The sequence below is a fragment of the Cryptotermes secundus genome, unplaced genomic scaffold (genome assembly GCF_002891405.2).
Source record: "Cryptotermes secundus unplaced genomic scaffold, Csec_1.0 scaffold1706, whole genome shotgun sequence".
Taxonomy (NCBI): domain Eukaryota; kingdom Metazoa; phylum Arthropoda; class Insecta; order Blattodea; family Kalotermitidae; genus Cryptotermes; species Cryptotermes secundus.
The window spans coordinates 174,784-194,847 of record NW_019729234.1 but is presented as its reverse complement, the minus strand read 5'-3'; the positions used below and the strand labels follow the sequence as shown (position 1 = coordinate 194,847).

General features: G+C 39.1%; 1 protein-coding gene across 1 annotated transcript; it reads left to right on the top strand.

Annotated features, from left to right (window-relative positions):
• Positions 1-216: 216 nt before the first annotated feature.
• LOC111865606 (valacyclovir hydrolase) lies at positions 217-18,576 on the top strand (the record flags this gene model as incomplete). Its single annotated transcript, XM_023853781.2, is given in 3 exon segments — positions 217-370; positions 12,686-12,941; positions 15,269-18,576. Coding segments are annotated over 3 exon segments (501 nt in total), but the record flags the coding sequence as incomplete, so codon positions are not given.
• Between the last annotated feature and the right edge of the window lie 1,488 nt (positions 18,577-20,064).

Here is a 20,064-nt window from a genome sequence, read left to right as displayed (position 1 = left end):
AAGCACCATGTCAGATCATCTTCCAATCTCTTTTAATGTCATAAAATCTTTGCTGTTGAATCACACGAAATAGTCTGAAAACCACCAGTCCAAAATTAATTTGTGGCTTTGAGCTGTAAATTAATCATAGACGCTGTAATTTTAAACTGTTTCTTAATTTTGGTAAACTAAGTTTTGTTTCATTGCTGTTTGTCTCTCTGTGTTGGTATGTTCCAGACATTGTCCATAGGCAAGTTCTCAATGCTGGGTTGGAGTGATGGTGGAATTACAGCCATGATTGCTGCGGCAAATAATCCAGAACAGGTTGACAAACTGGTGATATGGGGAGCAAATTCTTATGTCACTGAAGAAGAAGCAAAAATATATGAAAGTGAGTCTCATCTTTCTAAGAGGTACTTACATTTTGCTCAAAACATAAGAATTAACTTTGATAATCTTAAATACAAGTGTCTAAGCACCATTCCATCTAGGTATGTAGGAAATGTATGTGCACTCACTCAGATCTGACCACAGTGTGGTGTGACAGTAAGGCTTTTATCATACAGATGGGACCAAACTTGTCAGACACTTTGAAGCACTAAACATTTTTTTACAATAATATGTTGATGCAATATTTGATTTCCTGGACAGTTTCCACTGTCTTAATTGCTATTTAAAATGGCCTTTCAGAGGCTGGACTCTGTGTCTGCCCTTGGGTATAAAGCCTACCCTGTTTGGCTCATTGGGTAGAGCTTGTCCCTGTCTCCGGTCCAGAGAACTCTGTTGAGTGCAATTGATAGAGCTAGTCCCTACCTCCAGGCAGCGTACATAAACCAAGCAGGTCAGAAACCATATGCAGGATTTAAATTAAAAAGACTCAGTCAACCATATGCAAGAGGCATTTTACCTATGACTGTGCATAATGTTCTGATCAGAATCCAACTTAAAATTGAAACTGAAACCATTGATTCAAGTTCTAAAAAGTATAACAATGGATACTGAAATGCCTGTATGGAGATGGGTTAGAATACTTCCACCTTAGCCATGCAAGTTACAGAAGGTGACAAAAAGCGAAACTCTTGCCTCCGCGGGTATAACTGCGCCATCCTGTCACTGGGGAACATTAACACAGAAACCTGGTTCTCCAAGTTGGGTGCTGCATATGAGTTTAATGAGTCTGCTCTTTAAAAAAAAAATATTTCAAATTCCAAAGAAGTGAAAACGTGCATGGTCTGATTCACTGGAAAAATGTAGCCAGGAAGAGGCAAATCTAGCAGAATCCTCTGAGGAAGGTTATGACAAAAAAAAAGGGCTGCTGCTGTGGTAGGTATTGCAACATACATAAATCAATTATTTTGGACATAGTCAGTAGATGTTTATGTTACAGTACCTATAGTTGTCCTTTCCTGAATTTGATTCTGTGGTTTTAGCTTCAGTTTTAAGTTGGACTCTAGCCAGGACATTATGCACAGCCATAGTAGCAACTTCTCGTGCATAATGTTCAATATGTGTTTTTAACTTAACTCCTGCAGTTGGTTTATGCAGTCCTGGTGTACCATGTTTTGTGTTATTTCAGGTGTCTGGAAATATGGTCCAGCTCTGTTTGTTGGGCCCGATAGATTATGCTTTTTACCTGAAACCAGAAACAGGACCCAATCTCCAAAATTCCTAAAAATAAAAATTAGGGCTATGGATAATGTCCAGAAATGGACATTGCTGGTGGGCTCTGGAATAATTTCATACAATTATTATGGTCTCAGAATCATGAAACTGACCAGACAAGTAGGTGGGTACCAGTGCTGTAGAGAAGAATACTACCTCCATCTTCAAGATGTAAGTGAGCCCTATTGGACAAGTGGCACAGTATGTAGAAGTAAGGGAAAAGGAAATATGTCATATATAGTCATGCTTGGCTTAACTCTGCCATGAAGATGGAGGCATTGGATTCCTCTGAAACATTGGTGCCCTCCTCCCACAGTGTTATAATCCAAAAAACCAAAATGTAAATCATCACCACAGTGAAAACCTGAAATCTGGCAATTTCACACACCTTTTTTAACAAAATGGTGAGACAAGATGAATGGAAGGTTATCTCAGGAAGTATATGCAGAATGTTCATTTCATTTTTTGCAATTGGCCCCACTATTGAATGTGTATGCAGTGTACATGGTTTGACAATAAAGTTTGCGAACTCATCGCAGTAAAAATGCTACAATCCTCATTGTTGAATATCACTGTGGTTGCCTTTAAAGTACTCCCCTTGGGAAGCTATGCACCTATGCCAGCGCCTAATGCACCCTTCAAAATAATTTTGGAACTGGCTCTATGGAAAGGCCTTCAGAGCTGCCGTTGTATTACTCCTGATGTCATCAATGTCATCAAAATGCCTTCCTTTCAATATTTCCTGTATCTTGAAGCAGCTATGCTTTGAGGTCTCACAACATCCTGCATACAGACCTGGTCTTGTTCCTTTGAATTTTCATGTTTGGAATCCACAAAGATACCTTAAATGACCATCATTTTACCAGCAACCATGCATTGAAAGAGGAGGTGCATGTGCAGGTTTCTGTCCAGTCGAAAGCACTTTTTTTGTTGTGCAATGCTGGACCAAGTGTGTTGAAAAGAAGGGAGACTGTGTTGAGTTACGGATTGCTGTTATGTTAGTTTAATTAATGCTTTCTCACTAAACCTCCTAGAACTTATATATTGAAAGCTCTCTCTTGTTCCCTTACTTGTATGACAATGTACAAAGAAAGAAAGAAACTAAACTGTTGTAGCACTGAGATTAAGCTTTTGTTTAAAGGTAGTCATAAAAATGATCTTTCTAATTATAGACCGATTTCCCTTTTAACTTCCTTTTCAAAATCTTCAACAGGATTATACAGGTGGTCATAAAAATGATCTTTCTAATTATAGACCGATTTCCCTTTTAACTTCCTTTTCAAAATCTTCAACAGGATTATACAGGTGGTCGTAAAAATGATCTTTCTAATTATAGACCGATTTCCCTTTTAACTTCCTTTTCAAAATCTTCAACAGGATTATACAGGTGGTCGTAAAAATGATCTTTCTAATTATAGACCGATTTCCCTTTTAACTTCCTTTTCAAAAATCTTCAAGAGGATTATACAGGCTTTCTACAAAAGGTCCTGATACATTTTGATCTTTAATAATTTGGAAAATAACGAAGATAGAAATAAACTGGTTACATTGTTGTATTGAGAGACCCAAAAGTTTTGTGTCTATTGTAACGTGTCTGGAATCCAGAAGAGACTTCTAGGGAAACGCTAGAACAGACCGTTGCATAAGAAGTAACAATAGCGATACTGTAATTCCAACAGTGAGCCGTTGTATCGAGAATATCGAATCTCCACGGTTACGACAAACACGCGTAGCATCCCAACAGAGACAACGCAATAACAATGGGTTATTGCGTAGGGAACGCGGAGCCAACAAAGCGACGTTTCCACTGTTATAACAGAGGGTTCGTTGCCTAACAGCGGGCAAGGTTATAAATAGCCCAGCTTCGACACGAAGCCTTCAGTCTTCATCGGGCCAGCTAAGAGGCCAGTTGTGATCGAGCCTCCAAAGAAGAAAGCCCTGGAATATCCGCTGCAGAAAGGAGTCTCTATACACCGCCAGCGAAGCCAGTCCAGTGTCACTGAGAAATTGTGTAGGCTAACAATTGTAAGCAGTGATTGTGACACTGCAAGTGAAAATGCCTGTAAAGTGTGTAAGTGAGCGAAGGAAATAAATTCGCTATATTGGGATGACGGAGTGAATTTATTTGTCGCGTTATACACCCAACACGTGACACTATTTTTAATAAAGTTTTACATATGCTCCATTTGTTGCACGTAAAATATCAGGACGATATTCGATTTCTTGCCAGGTTCAGGCAAGCATACCGACATCCACAGTGGTTATTGCATCTCTTAGTCTGGATTTTAATTGATCAATGTCTCTCACCTGCATCTTATAAACAATGTCTTTGACATATCCCCAGAGGAAAGAGTCCAGTGGGGTTATGTCAGGTGATCTTGGGGGCCAAGAAATTGGACCACCTCGTCCAATCCATCTTCCTGGAAAATGTTTGTCCAAAGCATCACGAACTATGGTGCTCCAATGAGGTGGCGCACCATCTTGTTGGAAAATGATTTTAGGCTGAAGCACTCAGTTTGTGGAAATACAAAATTCTGCAATATGTCTAGGTAAATGACTGATGTGACTGTCTTTTCCATGAAAAAGAAAGGCCGAATGACTCGATCATGCATAAAATCACCACACATTCACTTTTGGAGAGTCTCTTGCCATTTCACGGTATTCATGAGGGTTCTCTGATCCCCAAATGTGTATGTTACGGCAATTGACTGTTCCAGAAATGTGGAAGCAAATTTCATCAGAGAACAATATGGTTGTAAGAAATCTTTCATCATCCTCTATTCTTCGTAACATATCTGTTGCAAAATGCATTCTCTTAAGCTTATCATGTCATTCAATAGCTTGCACAAGTTGCATCTTATAAGCATACAGCTGTAATTTCTTCCGTAGAGCCTTGTGTACTGTTGAAACTGGCATATTCAATTCTGTTGCTGCTCTTCTCAAAGGTTTCTGGGACTGCGTGCAAATGCTTCTCGGACATGCTCAACATCATCATTGCTTGTGGCGGGACATCCAGAACACTTCTTACTGATGACACTTTCTGTTTCTAAAAAATTATTTTTCCAGTGTATGATACTGTTTCTAGAAGAATGTGTTCTAAAGTTCCTCTGCGTTTGTGTCACCGATTTCATTTCACAAAACCACACCACTGTTTGTGCTCTCTCTTGCGGAGTTGCCATTTTCTCAACAATGAACACTGCACTGACAGCTATGAACACGTTCCTGACCTGTAAAGAGGATCTTTCCATCATTGCTAAAGGTCTATTTCTGTCTTCGTTATTTCCCGAATTATTAAAGATCAAAATGTGTCAGACCTTTTGTAGACATCCTGTATTATCCAGACGAATCAGCATGTTTATAACCATAATATTGTGACATGTTGCGCAACGGAGGACCCCTACTTCCCCAGCGGCACATGGCGGTAACGTAGCGCTCCCTCCCCCTCCCCTCCGCGGTGACGTAAGATGGCGCGAGGTAACAGCGTTGCTAGGCTATACGCAAACACGGTGACGCGGCACCGCTTCCTACTGTGACGTGGCGGGCAACCCTAACAACAGCAAACGGAATAAAAGCCGGCTGAGCAGCAAGCGAGAGCCAGTGTGTTATCAACGAGTTCTCAGTTCGCAAGTTACAAGCTACAGACGCGTGTGCGAGAATCAGTGATAGTTCGTGATAACCAGTTATATTTGGAGTGTGTAATTCAGGGAGATTTGTATAGCTCCCGCGTTCTTAATACGTGAAGACTCTTGAAGATAGTGTTAAGAGATTTTGTTGTAGGGTTTGTAAAGCGTGGAAACCCGTAACCTTGTGATAATTAATTGTAGCCGTTACTTGTAGGTTGTTAAATAAACCAATTAACGATCTCTACGCCGTATTCAGTAACGAAACACGTTACAATATTATAGTTAATGAACAATTTGGTTTTAGACCTCATTCTTCAACTACTAAAGCTTCCTATGTATTAGTTAATGAAATATTAGAAGCATTAAATAAGCAAAAAATCGTAGGTTGTATTTTCTGCAAATTAAAAAAGGCTTTTGATAGTGTTAATCATGGGATTTTATTGAACCAACTTCAGTTTTATGGAATAGATGGTAAATTTCATGATTTAATTACATCCTATTTATCTGATAGATATCAGAGAGTTTTAATAACAAGCACCGACTTGAGTTATGTTAGTACCTCTAGTTGGGATATTGTAAAGCATGGTGTCCCACAGGGGTCCATTCTTTGTCCACTTCTTTTTCTCTTTTATATAAATGATCTACCTAAAATTTTTAAAAACTCAGTCAAATCAGTTTTATTTGCAGATGATAGAAGTTTAGTTATTAGCAGTTATAATAATATGCAATACAGAAATGATGTTAGACTTGAAAGGATTCTGACGATGGAGTATACTGTACTTCTTTTGGCTTGCATATGTAGACATATTTAAAGTTTCCAAGTACCAAAACAAAATGCTGTTTTGATTATGCCTACAGCCAAATCAGTCTTTTATGATTCAGTTGTGATAATAGTGTTATGTAATGCAAGACATCTTACCAGAATTTCCACGCTTCCGTTTTACTTGTATCTCAGTAATGGAGTTTTTGGTACAAGGTGGAAAGCTCCAAGTAAGAAAGCATCAGGGTTCTCTACTCCATCACTGGCAGATCATTTGGCTTTAGAACTCTGATCAGCAAGGACTTACGTCCACGGGCACATTTTCATTTTATTTTTACACCAATTTTCCAACTGTACATGGAAGAGACAAACATGTGCCTTAACCAATGTTAGGACACCTGTGACAAAGAACCATATACCCACAGTCTGACATGACAGTATCTGAAATGTTCTTATGTTTGGTCATTATCATGCAGATGGAACATGACATAGAAGATTCTCTGAAGGAATGCTGTTGTCCTCTTCAAAAATTCAAAATTATTTGTTAATATGTAATTTCTGGTTCAATAATGATTAGGATATGGATTTTGGTTTCTAAATTGATTGTTAGGGTAAAATTGGCCAAAAGAATTTAGCGTATAACTTTGTCTAATGGACTGTTGAAGTGTAAATTCTGATCATTTATTAGATTACATAAATTTTTGTTTATGGACTGATGGCTAAAATATAAACATTTGGCTCAGTAATTAAGTGATAGGATGTAACATTTGGTTTGCTAATGGCTTGTCGAAATATAAAAGTTGGTTACATGATTGATTGTTAGGATACAAACTTTGGTTGCAGAGTATGAAATTTGAGCCATTGATTGACTGTTAGGATGTAATACTTGATTCACTAAATGTTTGTTAGAATGTATAAGGATTGACTTATAAATCAATTGGTAGGGTATACTACCACTTCTTTTCTGAGGGCTATGCTGATGACATCTGTGATTGGTCTCACCTTCCTTCCCTTGGCTTGGTTTTCATGGCGATTATTCTCCAAATGCTCCAGCTGCTCCCTCTGTAAGGCTGCTTATGCCAAGCATTTCCTTCATAGGGTACCATTGGCCCAGGTTCATCACCATCATCTTCCTTAAGTCGGTGCGGGCTAAAATTCCAAGTGTGGTCATTGCTCCTACATCTCTGGCTCTTAAGCGACTAGTAGCCTCTTTTTTATTTCTGAGGTAGCTGACCCTTCCACAATGTTCTGACACTCGTTTTTCAAATCCTGACCGAAGGTCCAGTTATTCCCTTTGCGATCTCTAGCGCTAGTGTCTTCCTGAAGATCCTGCTGGATCTCGTGTCCTTCCTGAGATGTAGTTGTTTCTTTAAGCCTTGAATCCTTGTTCCTTTGATGCCTTCCAGTTTTGCCCTACATCGCTTCCCAAACGTCCATCCTTTCTGGGTTCCTTGTCCAATATTGTCCTGGCCTTGTCCCTGATGATTGCATCCCTTACGCTGTGCAGGAATGGCACAACAGGTCATCCCTCTGCAAGAGGCATCCAACTTCTTCTGGGTCCCAGCATGGGCTTAGGTCCATTTCTTTGGCTTTCAGCTGCATCTTACATTTAGATTCCAGTCCCCATGCTGCTGCTTCAGGGCTCCAAAAGTTTTCACTGTGGCTTCTTAGGGACGTCCTCATGCACTACTATGGTCCTCTCTCGTCTGTATTTGCCTCCATCATAGCTATCATCTGTTTCATGAGGGCTATCTTTCACATTAATCCCAATCCAGCCATGCACACTTAATACAGTCAAGTAATTTGGTCAGTCCAATCCATCCACTTTTTGACACCAGTTGTCATGTAGTATGGAGTCACTGTAGATGGGGTTTTGGATTGGATATTGGATTTATTTACCACTTTAGCACACAACTCAGAACTACAAGTAATTACAGCATCAACGCTATCTCCACACTTTACAGATCAACAGAGCACACACTAAGGCTTTCCCAGCCTGCTGTGTCTTCATCAGCCATTCCCTGGTAACTGCTTCTAGCAGTGGAGATTCTTCACCTTGAGTGCTCAAGTCCTGTGTTTACAGCTTCCCACACAGAACTTCCTTGTAACTTCAGCATGGATCGCCATAGAAACCCCTGTTTCCCACAGTACCTCTGTTAGATTCTAAAGGGTTCTGATGATGGTGGATGACACACTGAATTACTGGGTTTTTGGACTTTTTCCATCGCCCAGAATTATAGATTATAGAGGACACGACGTTTCGGAAACTGGATTTGTTTCCATCTTCGGGTGAGAAAGGAAGACACCTACTCAGTTGAGCCCCCTAGAAAGAGCTTATCTCAATCACTGGCACTTTCTAAGGGGTCCAGCTGACTAGGTATCTTCCTTTCTCACCTGAAGATGGAAACAGATCCAGTTTCCGTAATGTTGTGTCCTCTGTTGCCTAGAATTCTGGATGATGGAAAAAGTCCAAAAACTCAGTAATTCTGGGTACCTTTATTGTTGCATGCCTATCCATTGCTGAAGGAATATGTTTACCAAGCCCTTGCCTAGAAACTAGTGTTGTTTCAGAGCCGTTTGCTAGCAACAGTTGTTTCTTTGGCTACACAGTTCTTGCTTTGAGCAAATATGCCACAATATGTTTCTTTCCAGGAATCTCATGGCAGCAGCATGAATGAAACAGACATGTGCTGTTTTCATTGTTTTATCTTACAAGAGGTTCTCCTGCTTATAACACGTCATAGATAGGAAATTTTTGCAGTGCTGAGATTGATGTTTTGTTCATTTTAAGTCAAATTTTATTTTATATTAGCTGTGCCCGGCCACGCCTTGCTGTGGCTCAGTCTGCCCGTTCTTCCCCAATTTGATTTGAAATTACTCAACACATTGCTTCCGCTCCATGAGTATGACTACCTAAGATTGTTCTTAGAAAACAAAAAGAAAAACAACGAAAAATAAACTATACTTATGAAATAACATCCACGCACGTCTCGGATTCAGCGAATAAGTTATTGAACGCTCACTTTTACACCAGCGAGCACAACTATTATCACGTCCAGTATCACCGAAAATTTCTTCGGAGCTGGACTATTATAACCTGGTTTCGGACGCAGTAGAGGGCACTTTCGCCCAGGGTTCTATTTCACGTGTTCTGTGCTTGTTGCTGCAGAAATGCATTGTTTCCGCTGTTTCAACAGTTCGTTGCCACGGTTATTCCAAGGCAACGATGTGCTGTTTCAACAGTTCGTTGCGACGGTTATTCCAAGGCAACAACCCGCTGTTTCAACAGTTTGTTGCCACGGTTATTCCAAGGCAACGACCCGCTGTTTCAACAGTTCGTTGCCATGGTTATTCCTAGGCAATGATCTGTTGGTATTCGATGGACGACGTATAACACGTTACAGTATATTAATATTGAATACAATTAATACTTTTACCTGTTTTTACCTGTCACGGGTGTGACATCTACATAATAGGCATAATAGGCATATAAAAACACGCGCGTGTTCAAATGCAACATTGTGTCAAAATTTCGAAGCAATCGGTGAAGAACTTTCAGAGATCTTCGAGGAGAGCCAAACCGACAGTTACGTTTTTATTTATATACATATTTATCGTTGATAATGTTGGAGAAATTTACATATTTAAGAAAAGGGGACACAGTTTAATTAAATACCATCATTTAATTTGGGTTGTGGTTGCCTCTGGGTAGGCTTTAATTCTGGTACAGTAAAGGTTGAATACTCTGACTTATATTGGGCTGCAAGCAGCTAGAGGAAGATTAAGGAATAAAGACATGCAAGCAGCATGTTGTCTGTGTGTCTTTGTACCCTCTGTTTCCACTTTTGAAACAGCTGACCAACCTCAAAATGTAGTATACGAGTATATTGTCACTTTTAAGGGGTTGGCATTACTAATAGTAATGGGTTCTGGATTTGATGATTGGGTTTATTGACACTTCTTTACAATTCAGTCAATTATAACAGCTCACACATTGAAATCCTTCTGAACGTCTGTCTGGCAAATGCAGCCTGAAGACTCTCTCACTACTGTCCGAAACTTGGACTGGTCTCTGCTACTCTTGAACACGTGAATTAACCGCTTTTTTAACTGCCATGTGGCCGGGATAGAAGTCAACATGTCTTACAGTCCCTCTGTTCTGTTGTGTTGTCATGGGAATCCTCTACCAATTCCCAAGCAATAGTTTTCTTTTGTAAGTCATTACAACTTTCAGTTTCTATATTCCTGGAAATCATGTTTCATAATCAGTTGGATTCCAAGAAACAGTTGCTCTGTGGCAACATATTTGCCAATTCGTTTCATAGAGATGGTCCACATGTCACAATATGTTATGCCATTAAATGTCACCTCGGTGTCATGCTTTCAGTTTCTTACAATTGATAGTCACATGGCAGATGCATGAATTTGTGTGTTGGGAGTGACAGTATAACAATAAAAGAAACTCGCTGTATCAAGGCATGGAGGCCAATAGGGTTGTGAGATGTTGAGGTTGCCACATTTTCTAGGCAGTTGGCTCACAGATGGCGGTGAGGTCTGCTTTATGTGCCAGCTGCCCTGATACTCATTTCTGTCAGAGGCCGAGTGAAACCCCAGGGCCATAATGCGGTTGGAAGGATTACGTCAATTGAAAAATCCAGGGACCTCATCAGGAATCGAACTGGTGACCTTCTGGCTTGTAGCACAGTGCCTCAACCAACTATGCTACTGTGTGCCTCCCTTAACATAATATAGGATCCTGAAATGATGTGTTTTTGGTTTAAGTGTTATATGTTCTCCTGTACAGTGGTTACTGATTTTACTGCTGGATTCACAGTGTTTGTGAATGATGACCCAGACTTAAGGTTTACACTTGACTTAATGATACCTTCAGTTTGGGTACCTGAAATTCTGTGTATAATATTTACACTATTATCATGAAATTTTTCTTGAGGTATGGATGTAGCAACATCTGAGTTTAATGATATTAATGAAGAGATACTTGGCTAAATTTACCATTTTGTTTCTCTGTTTCAGTTATTATACATTGTGTTGGATAGCTTAATAACTCTTGCTGCATTCACAATGGAACATTGCAAAAATATGCCAGCTTTGCCAAGTTTCACTAATGTAACAACTCAACAAATGAATGGACTTTCATTGAATTTGATATTAGAGAAGTGTCATTATAGTTTGTTGACACATTTCGGTGTTAGTTAAAATTGTACTACAATAGTGAACACTTTGAAACCCATAAAGTATTTATTGGAGTAAAAAATGTTTCAAACAAACATATTAGAGAAACAAATTATAAATCACTCCGTCCAATGTGACCTGTAAGTTTTTTACTACGCAAAAACTTAACACCCTTACATGTTTCGGTCTCTGTGGACCATCTTCAGAGGACAAACATCACTACAAATAGGAAACCACTATCACATAATTTGTTTACACGCAAAGTATGTACACTTATATGTTACAACACACAGTACACAGAATAGAACGTTTCACAAACACAGCAGTTTCCTGGGAATGTAAGTTTTAAAAATGTATAAGATTCCTTGATGCTAATTTATTAAAAGTTTTTTAGATTGTCAATGATTAAAATTCGTAAACCATGCAGGCTCGTGTTCGTCCTCCCATCGTCTCTCTTATATGGGGCAGATATTGTGCCACCTGGCTATCTTGGAGTGGAGGTTCTTTATATCGTCCAGGGTTTGCTCGTGGCTGCTGTGCTGTTTTAGCACAGACGCAAGCAACTTTGTCTAAATGTTTCAATGTGAAATCTGTTTTGTAATTCACTTTAAGATACTACACTACTTGTGTCTTCTTTACAGACATATTTGTATTAATCATTTAACATGAAATATTTGGATGCTCTGAAGGGAAAAAATAGTACAAGCTAAATATGAAGGATATCCGGAAAGTAAAGATACAAAGTCCAGAAAATATATGTAATTTTTTTTTTTTTGGAAGGATTCACTTGTAGCGCTTTTACAACACACCTTTATTTTTTTCAACATAGTCACCATGGATTGCAATGCACTTACTAAGCCTGAGAACAAGTATTTTTTTATGCCAGTGTCATAGAAATCTCCCGCCTGCCCTCTTAAACATGGAGAACCGTTCTTGACACTTCTGGACATTGTTGATGAAGTTCATCATCTATCAGCACAAATGTTTTCATCAGTTTCTTGGATGATTTCATCAGTGACAACAGATGGCTTTCCACTCCTTATTTCATCATGAACATCACTTCTTCCCACATAACTTTCACAACACCATTTTGCCACATTTTGCCACATTTTGCCTGTTCATAACACGTTTGCCATAAACAGACACAAGCTGTCAATGAATTTCAGCAGCAGTTTCTCCATTCGCATGAAGAAATCGAATTACTGCACAAACCTCACATTTGGTGGGATTTTGAATCAACGCGGCCATTTCAAACACATTGCGAGCATAACGTTGCCGTGTCTGTGGCCGGTGAACTCAGCCCTGCCATACAGTTTCTATCTCACATGGCAGCACTGCCATTTCTGAAAAACAAAAATACTTGCATTTTTACTGCTCTTGTATCTTTACTTTCTGGATATTCCTCGTAAATGATCCATCAAGTATTATTACTACTACCACCACCACAACCACCTTCTTGTTTTTCCAGATATGCGTGATATAAGCAAATGGTCAGAACGCATGAAAGCACCATTAATAAAGCTGTATGGAGAAGAAGGTCTAACTACAATGTGGAACCAGTGGACAGATGCACTTGTTGGCATATACAAAAACCAAAATGGTGATATATGCAAAGGTTGTTTGTCTAAAATCACTTGCCCCACTCTAATAGTTCATGGAAATAAAGATGCCATGGTGGCATCAGAACATCCTGAGTACCTCCTGAAACACATTCCGCATAGCAAGTAAGTGCACTTTAATTGTTCTGATGCCAGTCTCTAAAGGAAAATAAGTCCCACACATTTTTTAGTTTGCAGCAGTTAACACATTTATTGCCATACCTCCATACTGGCATTTTACCTGCTGGACAGCCATTTTACCATGATGACTGGATTTTTAACTTACTGCACTCATAATGGTGATGAAAGAGGACAGCTGAAAAGCATTTTGGACCGTTTTCTTGGTAATGACTATGGATAGTACTATCTCCTGGTTGTAGTGCCATGTAGTCCAGTAGAAAATCACCAGTTCCATCTTCAGAGTCAAAGAGCAAGCCAAGATAACAAGCAGTAAGTACAATGCTTTCCATGTGTGCTGGTAGGAGCTCAGTGATGTACAAAATGTCAGTGAACTTCTACTGGACTTGAGTTATATCTCTGGGAAGGAAGACATTTCCAAATACAGTGACAACAGCCCATCACTTGACAGTACTGATGGTGGCAGATGGTAAGCCTTCACCTGTCAGGTGGTGGAATTGGTAGTGAATGTGTTAAAATATTTAATGCAGATATAAAACATATCCTGCCACTGCTGACATAACTTTTACCATTCCTGACTGTGAGATATTGCTTGTAACAATCAAAAATAAGAGACACATAAAGTGCAGGGGAACTGTCTGCTTAATGCTCACACTTATGCTGTTTTATGTACAGTAAATTTATCAGTCAGCAGAGGTTAAAACAATTTTGCATGCTTCTGTTGTAAACAGTTATATGAGGGCAAATCGAAAAGTCCTTGCCCATATTTTTTTTTTCGGCCACAATAATACACATACAAGGAAATCAAAATACAGGCAGTGTTCTACCTACCTTTGACTATTTTCCCACATAGTCACCACCCCGGTTCAGGCATTTGTCCCATCACACCACTAGTTTGGAAATGCCGCTATACTTGAACTTAACTATATTCTCAAAGTTTTCATTAGCATTTCTTGTTTTATGATTTTGTTACATAATCAAGTGACAGGACATGAACAAACATGAACTTTTATATGGGTGTCTTTCTCGAGATCAGGCTTCTTCCTCTGTCCTAATTGACTTTTGATATTCTGTGTGGTATCAGTATTTTTGCATTATAGTCAGTATAGCAATGGGCTACAGTCTGGATGGCCAGTGTTTTATTCCTGGCACAAGCAAAAGTTTATTATCCTCTCCACAGAATCCACACTGGTACTGGGGCCCAAACAGCCTCCTATCCATTGGGTACTGGGGACTCTTTCCCTGGGGGTAAAGTGACCAGGGCATCTAGTGCCAAGGTCAAGAATGGTGGGCTGTGCCTACACTCCCCATATGTCTTCATGGCATGGTGCTTAATTAATTAAGCATGAGAACAACTTTACCTTTTCTCTTTCTTTTTTAATTACCATCTGAATAGATCAGTAGCTGCCAAGATGAAGAGCAACATTGATAAAGTATCCCTTTGATTAAAAAAATGTATTGTACAAATGCTTACATACATATACTTGAATGTAGGTGTCATTCAGACGTTTGTATTTAATTAAGCAGCCTACTGTCTTCTAGGGCATTGTGCCATATAGTGTGATACAAGTTGAACAGTGTTTTGGAGGAATGTCACAGAACTTCTGCTGGACTACATGGTATCACATTCCAGAAGGTAGTAATTTGCATAGTCAGTACTGTGAAAACTTCAAAGCAGTTTACTTTCTCTCTACCAGATTCAGTTATATTGTTCTATAATACTTCAGCACCTAAGTCACAGGGTTTGAATGTAACATGTTTAAGGAGGATACATAGCGAGTAGTAAGTGCGTTTTCTTGCAGTATGCAACAGTACACAGTATCAGCATCGTTTTTCTTTAAATGAAATATCTGTTATTAAAAGTACACAAACATACAAATATGTGCACGTGAATATTACCACCTTTGTTTCCAAAATGAATGCTTCATTCTGACCTAAAATGTGTGATAAAAATCATTGTGTATACAAGTGTAACAGTGTAAACAGATTTATGGCATACAGTTCTCTTTGCAATGAAAAGATGAAACAGATTTTCAAGGTTTTATTCTATCATCACAGTTCTCCTGTGTATGATAACTAGGTGACATACATAATGTTTACATGTGACTGACAGAACAGAATTCGTTGTGTAATCTTCTGCAGTAATTGTGGTAGCTGTTCATCAGTTCTTTTTACCTACATTATGAGGTCTGTATTTCTACTCCTGTACAGTCATTTTACATGTAAATGATTAAACATTTTAATTCATCATGCATCTTTATTGGATAATTTCTGTTGTAGATGTTTGAATAAACAATGTTCTGCTTTCTTTTCAGGCTTCATAGATTTGAAGATGGCAAACACAACCTCCACTTACGATATGCAGATGAATTTAACAACTTGGTCACTGAATTTCTCAGTAAATGAATATGCCTTCAAGAAGAATGCTGAAACTACTTCAGTACTATAACCTGATGTTGGATTGAAGTAAACATTAATTTTCAGCACCCTTCAGTTTAGATTAAGTTTTATATACTCATGTTCAGTTCATACTGGAATGATTTTCTCAGTGACTGCGGGACACCTTCCTGCAGGAGGCATCCAACTTCTTCTGGGATCCATAAACTTCTTTGGTCAGTTCCGTTGGGTCTCCACGACGCGCTGCAGTTTGTTTCCGATCCCTATGCCGCTTCTTCCGTTCTTTGACCTTTTTCACTACAGCATCTTCCTCAGGGACTTCTTGATGCTCCCCAACGGAGTGCATCATTCTTGATTCAGCCTCAATCTTGTCTATATCTGCCTCTGCGCTTCATGGCAGGCGGTCGTCCCTTTTCGCCATGCATTCCCATTGGCTTCTCACATGGATTTCGTTTCTGCTCGGATGGCCTTTTTGATTTCGTTCATCATTTCTTGGGTGGCCAATATAGCTTTTGTATTGCTGTCTAATTTGAAATTCATTTCGTCTTTCATTTTGTTCATCATTTTAGATCTCGGTCGACCTTTCTATTGTTGTCAATATTCGCCATCAGGCGTTCCATCAGTTTTTCCATCTCCATCTTGTGACAGTATAATATTCGATGCAATTGTAATTTCAGTAATTCTTTCCAACTTGTGGCATATTTAAGTTCGTAACCAATTCTCACACCACTTGTAATGTGTTTACACACACACACTGCACCAGTTGTCATGAGTTTATGACTGTGTTATAGTGAGACCAAATTATCCAGTATTTATGTTGTAACCACCACTAAAAATCCAATACGCTCTGAGCCGCCAACTTATGACACCAACTGTAGTGTGTTTAGGTGAGTTAAGACTTGGTAATAGGTTTTATTAACCACTTAAAGGTCGTATCTACAATTACTTATCACCCTGTTACTGATTTACATAACTTACAGTAACTACACTAATCTTCTCAGCCTATCTTTAGTAGTATTCATGTCCCAAAAAAATGTACTCACCCTTTTAATGACACCAAATGCAATGTTCTTTAAATAGATATAAAGTTATTAATTTGAAATGAAGAAAACAAGCCTACTGCACCATGCGTGTTCGTAAATGTTCAAACTGATGACCATCATTATCCAGACAGTGCTGATGACGCGGAACAATGGAATCACAACCTGTATGAAGCATTTCATTTGTAATTTGAAGACACTGTCTTTCAACTCATGGACTGTTGCTGGTTTTGCAGCATAAACTTTATCTTTGACGTATCCCCATAAAAAGAAGTCCATGGGTGCAAGGTCCGGCGAACACGCAGGGTATTCAACACTACCTCTTCGCCCAATCCATCTGTCCGGCAAAGCTGTATCGAGATAGGCCCAAAGAATTCCTGGAGCAAGTCTAGGTAAACAGTACCATTGAGAGTGTTGTCAAAAAAAGAATGGACCTAGGATGCCCAATGTTTTATCCCACACCGCACTGTAACTCCTGGTAAGTTCAGATGGTGTTCCACAGTAACATGCGAATTTTGAGTAGCCCAGTAGGTGCAATTGTGTTGATTAATTGTGCCATTTAACTTAAATGTGGCCTCATCACTCCAGATAATTCTGTTTGGAAAAGCTTCATTTTCAGCACATTTTTTCAGGTACCATTGGCAAAATTCAGTTCTCCAATCAGGATCCTCTTCATTGAGAGTGTGGGTTAATGTTGGAATGTAACTTTTCCAGCTCGCTTCAAAATTCGATTAACGCTCGATTTTTGAGATACCTGTCTCACGAGCTGCTTACCGGCTTACCGGAGGAGGGTTTCCAGCAGTTGCTCTCTTGCGGTACCGGTAGATGACCGTGGTCTTATGGAAAGTTTTTTATAGACGTCTTGAACAGTTTCAGTTGCTTCAAGCTTATCTCTGATGCATGCAATGGTGCGTCGCATTGGTGGATTTCTTTGAAACTCCCTTGGGAACTGTCTTTGCATTCAGTGACCTCGTACTTCCAGTAACACAGCACAAATTTTCTATCCACAAAGCTTAGTCGTACTTCCACCATTATTTCAAGTTACTTACACCTAGAAAAATATAAAAATTTCGTCAGTTACGGACAGTCAAAGAGTGAGTACATGTTTTTGGGACATCTTATATTTTTAACACGGGAGCTATACAAGTCTCACTGCACTATAGCACACATAAAGTCTTGAAGTTAGGCAGTAAGTCTTCACTGCTGACTTCTCAGCTATCACTCACTATGACTGAGTATCACACATAATATCTAATCACGCTTTTCATCCTCACAGGCCGACCTCCTGTATTCTTCTGTACATCTGTTCCACCAGTACTAGTTCCCATCAGTGTATCTGTCACATCATGTAGCCTCAAATTGGATAGCTTGCCCTCTGTTGCGTAATCGCCGTGTTCACAGAGGTGTTGCTGGGTAATGCTGCCGAGAGATGTTTACTGCAACGCTGCATAGCAACCAGCTCGGTGCAGCTGTGCTTGGCTCAGCGCAGCACGGCACAGAGAAAAGCCGCTTTCCTTTTTGTTGCATAATAGCTGTGTTCCAGATTTCTGTGGCTCAATGATTCCTGCATGGCGTAAATACATCATAGTATCAGTATCATGGGAAGAGATAAATTTGTCATCCATACCAGAATTACTATTGAGTCCCATTTTTCATTATGTAGCCAATATTCATACTGTTTGGTGATCTACTTAATTTTCACATGTTAAAAAGTGTAGTAGCAGTTTCCTTCCAAGATTCAATTTCCATGTGTCTTTCACAGTCCTGCTCATTTCTTAGCCATGCAACATGAAATACTTGAACATTCACAAACAGAACTACCAACTAAACGAATTTCTGCAAAGTTTTTATGTGTATAACCTCTTGAGAAAAGACTTAAATGTAGAATTTCAATGGATTTTGACGGTCTGAGCTTGATCCTACTGCCTCAGGGTACACCATATAGTCTGTTTTTGTAATAATCATCATAACTATCGATTTCCAGGGGAGAGAATATTGCCACTACTGAAGAAAATCCTATACCTCAAAGTCAGTTTTTTTTCTTGCAACAGTAAATATTATTTAACCCCGAATGCAGCATATTGTTCTCTATAAAATATATGGAGGTACTGTGTAATTTGTAAGTATAATGAAAATAGAATGTCTGATCCTGGTTTGTAATAAAGGTTTCATAAATTTAAAACAAATCCACATAAATATTATCAGACCTCAGGGGCTTTTCTATTTACATTTTATAAAAAAATCACCTCCGTGCCCTCTGATGAGTATCTCCACCTTGAATTCCTTCTTGATACAACCTGTGTTACAGTTACAGTGCTGTCTTACTGTCTGTGTGATTATTTTTACTGCACTTAAATTTCTAATGGTGTCCTATTATCATGACATACTTGAGCTCTGTCATCTGAGATATGGTGCCATGTAATCTTCAGGGTTGAAGCTTCCCTTCTGGTTCATGCTGGTTTATAGTTTGACATACTCTGCAACCCTGGAGACAGAGGTGACATGGTCCTCTGAGATTCTGGTTTACTTTCAACAGACTACATGGCATCATATCCCAGAAGACAGAAGTCTTTGTAACCACTTCTGTGAGAATGAGTCCTGCATGGCATGTAAGAACTACAGAAGGTCATATCATTAGTACAGCAAGAGGAAAGTAATTTTATATTAGACCCCATTTCCTGCTTTACCCAGTTTTCTTTCTTAGATGTCTGTGTGTTTGTGTGTGTCCTCCCATTTTAACCTTTGAACCACTTCATAATTTTTAGTAAAATATTTGAGCATTATGCCATTTGAGGGCATTCAGTTAGGAGGGAAGTATTGTACAATATTCTAATAGAGTTTGGGATACCCATGAAATTAGTTAGTTTGATTAAAATGTGTTTAAACAAAACGTATAGTAAAGTCCTTGTAAGTAAACATTTGTCTGATAAATTTCCTATCCAGAATGGTCTAAAACAAGGAGATGCTTTATTGCTACTACTATACAACTTTGCTTTAGAATATGCCATTAGGAAGGTCCAGGGAAAGCAGGTGGGACTGAAATTAAATGGGACACATCAGCTGTTGGCGTATGCTGATGATATGAATCTACTGGGTGATAATGTAGATACCATAAAGAAAAACACACAAACCTTAATTTACGCAAGTAAAGAGATTGGTCTAGAAGTAAACACAGAGAAAACTAAGTATATGTTGCTGTCTTGTCACCAGAATGCAGGGAAAAATCATGACGAAGACAGGAAACAGATGTTTTGAAAATGTGGCACAGTTCAGATATTTGGAAACAACGATAACAGATCGAAACCTGATTCAGGAGGAAATTAAGAGGAGATCAAACTCGGGTAATGCTTGCTGCCATCCAGTCCAAAACCTTTTGTCTTCTCGTCTGATGTCCAAAAACATAAAAATTAGAATATACAAAACTATAATTTTGCCCGTGGTTCTGTAGAACATTAAGGGAGGAACATAGACTGAGGGTGCTGAGGAGAATATTTGGACTGAAGAGAGATGAAGTGACAGGAGGTTGGAGAAAACTGCATAATGAGGAGCTTCATAACTTGTACTCTTCTCCTAAGTATAATTAGAACGATCAAGTCAAGGAGGATGAGGTGGGCTGGGCATAGCACGAATGGGGGGACGAGGAATGTGTATAGGATATTGGTGGGAAAGCCAGA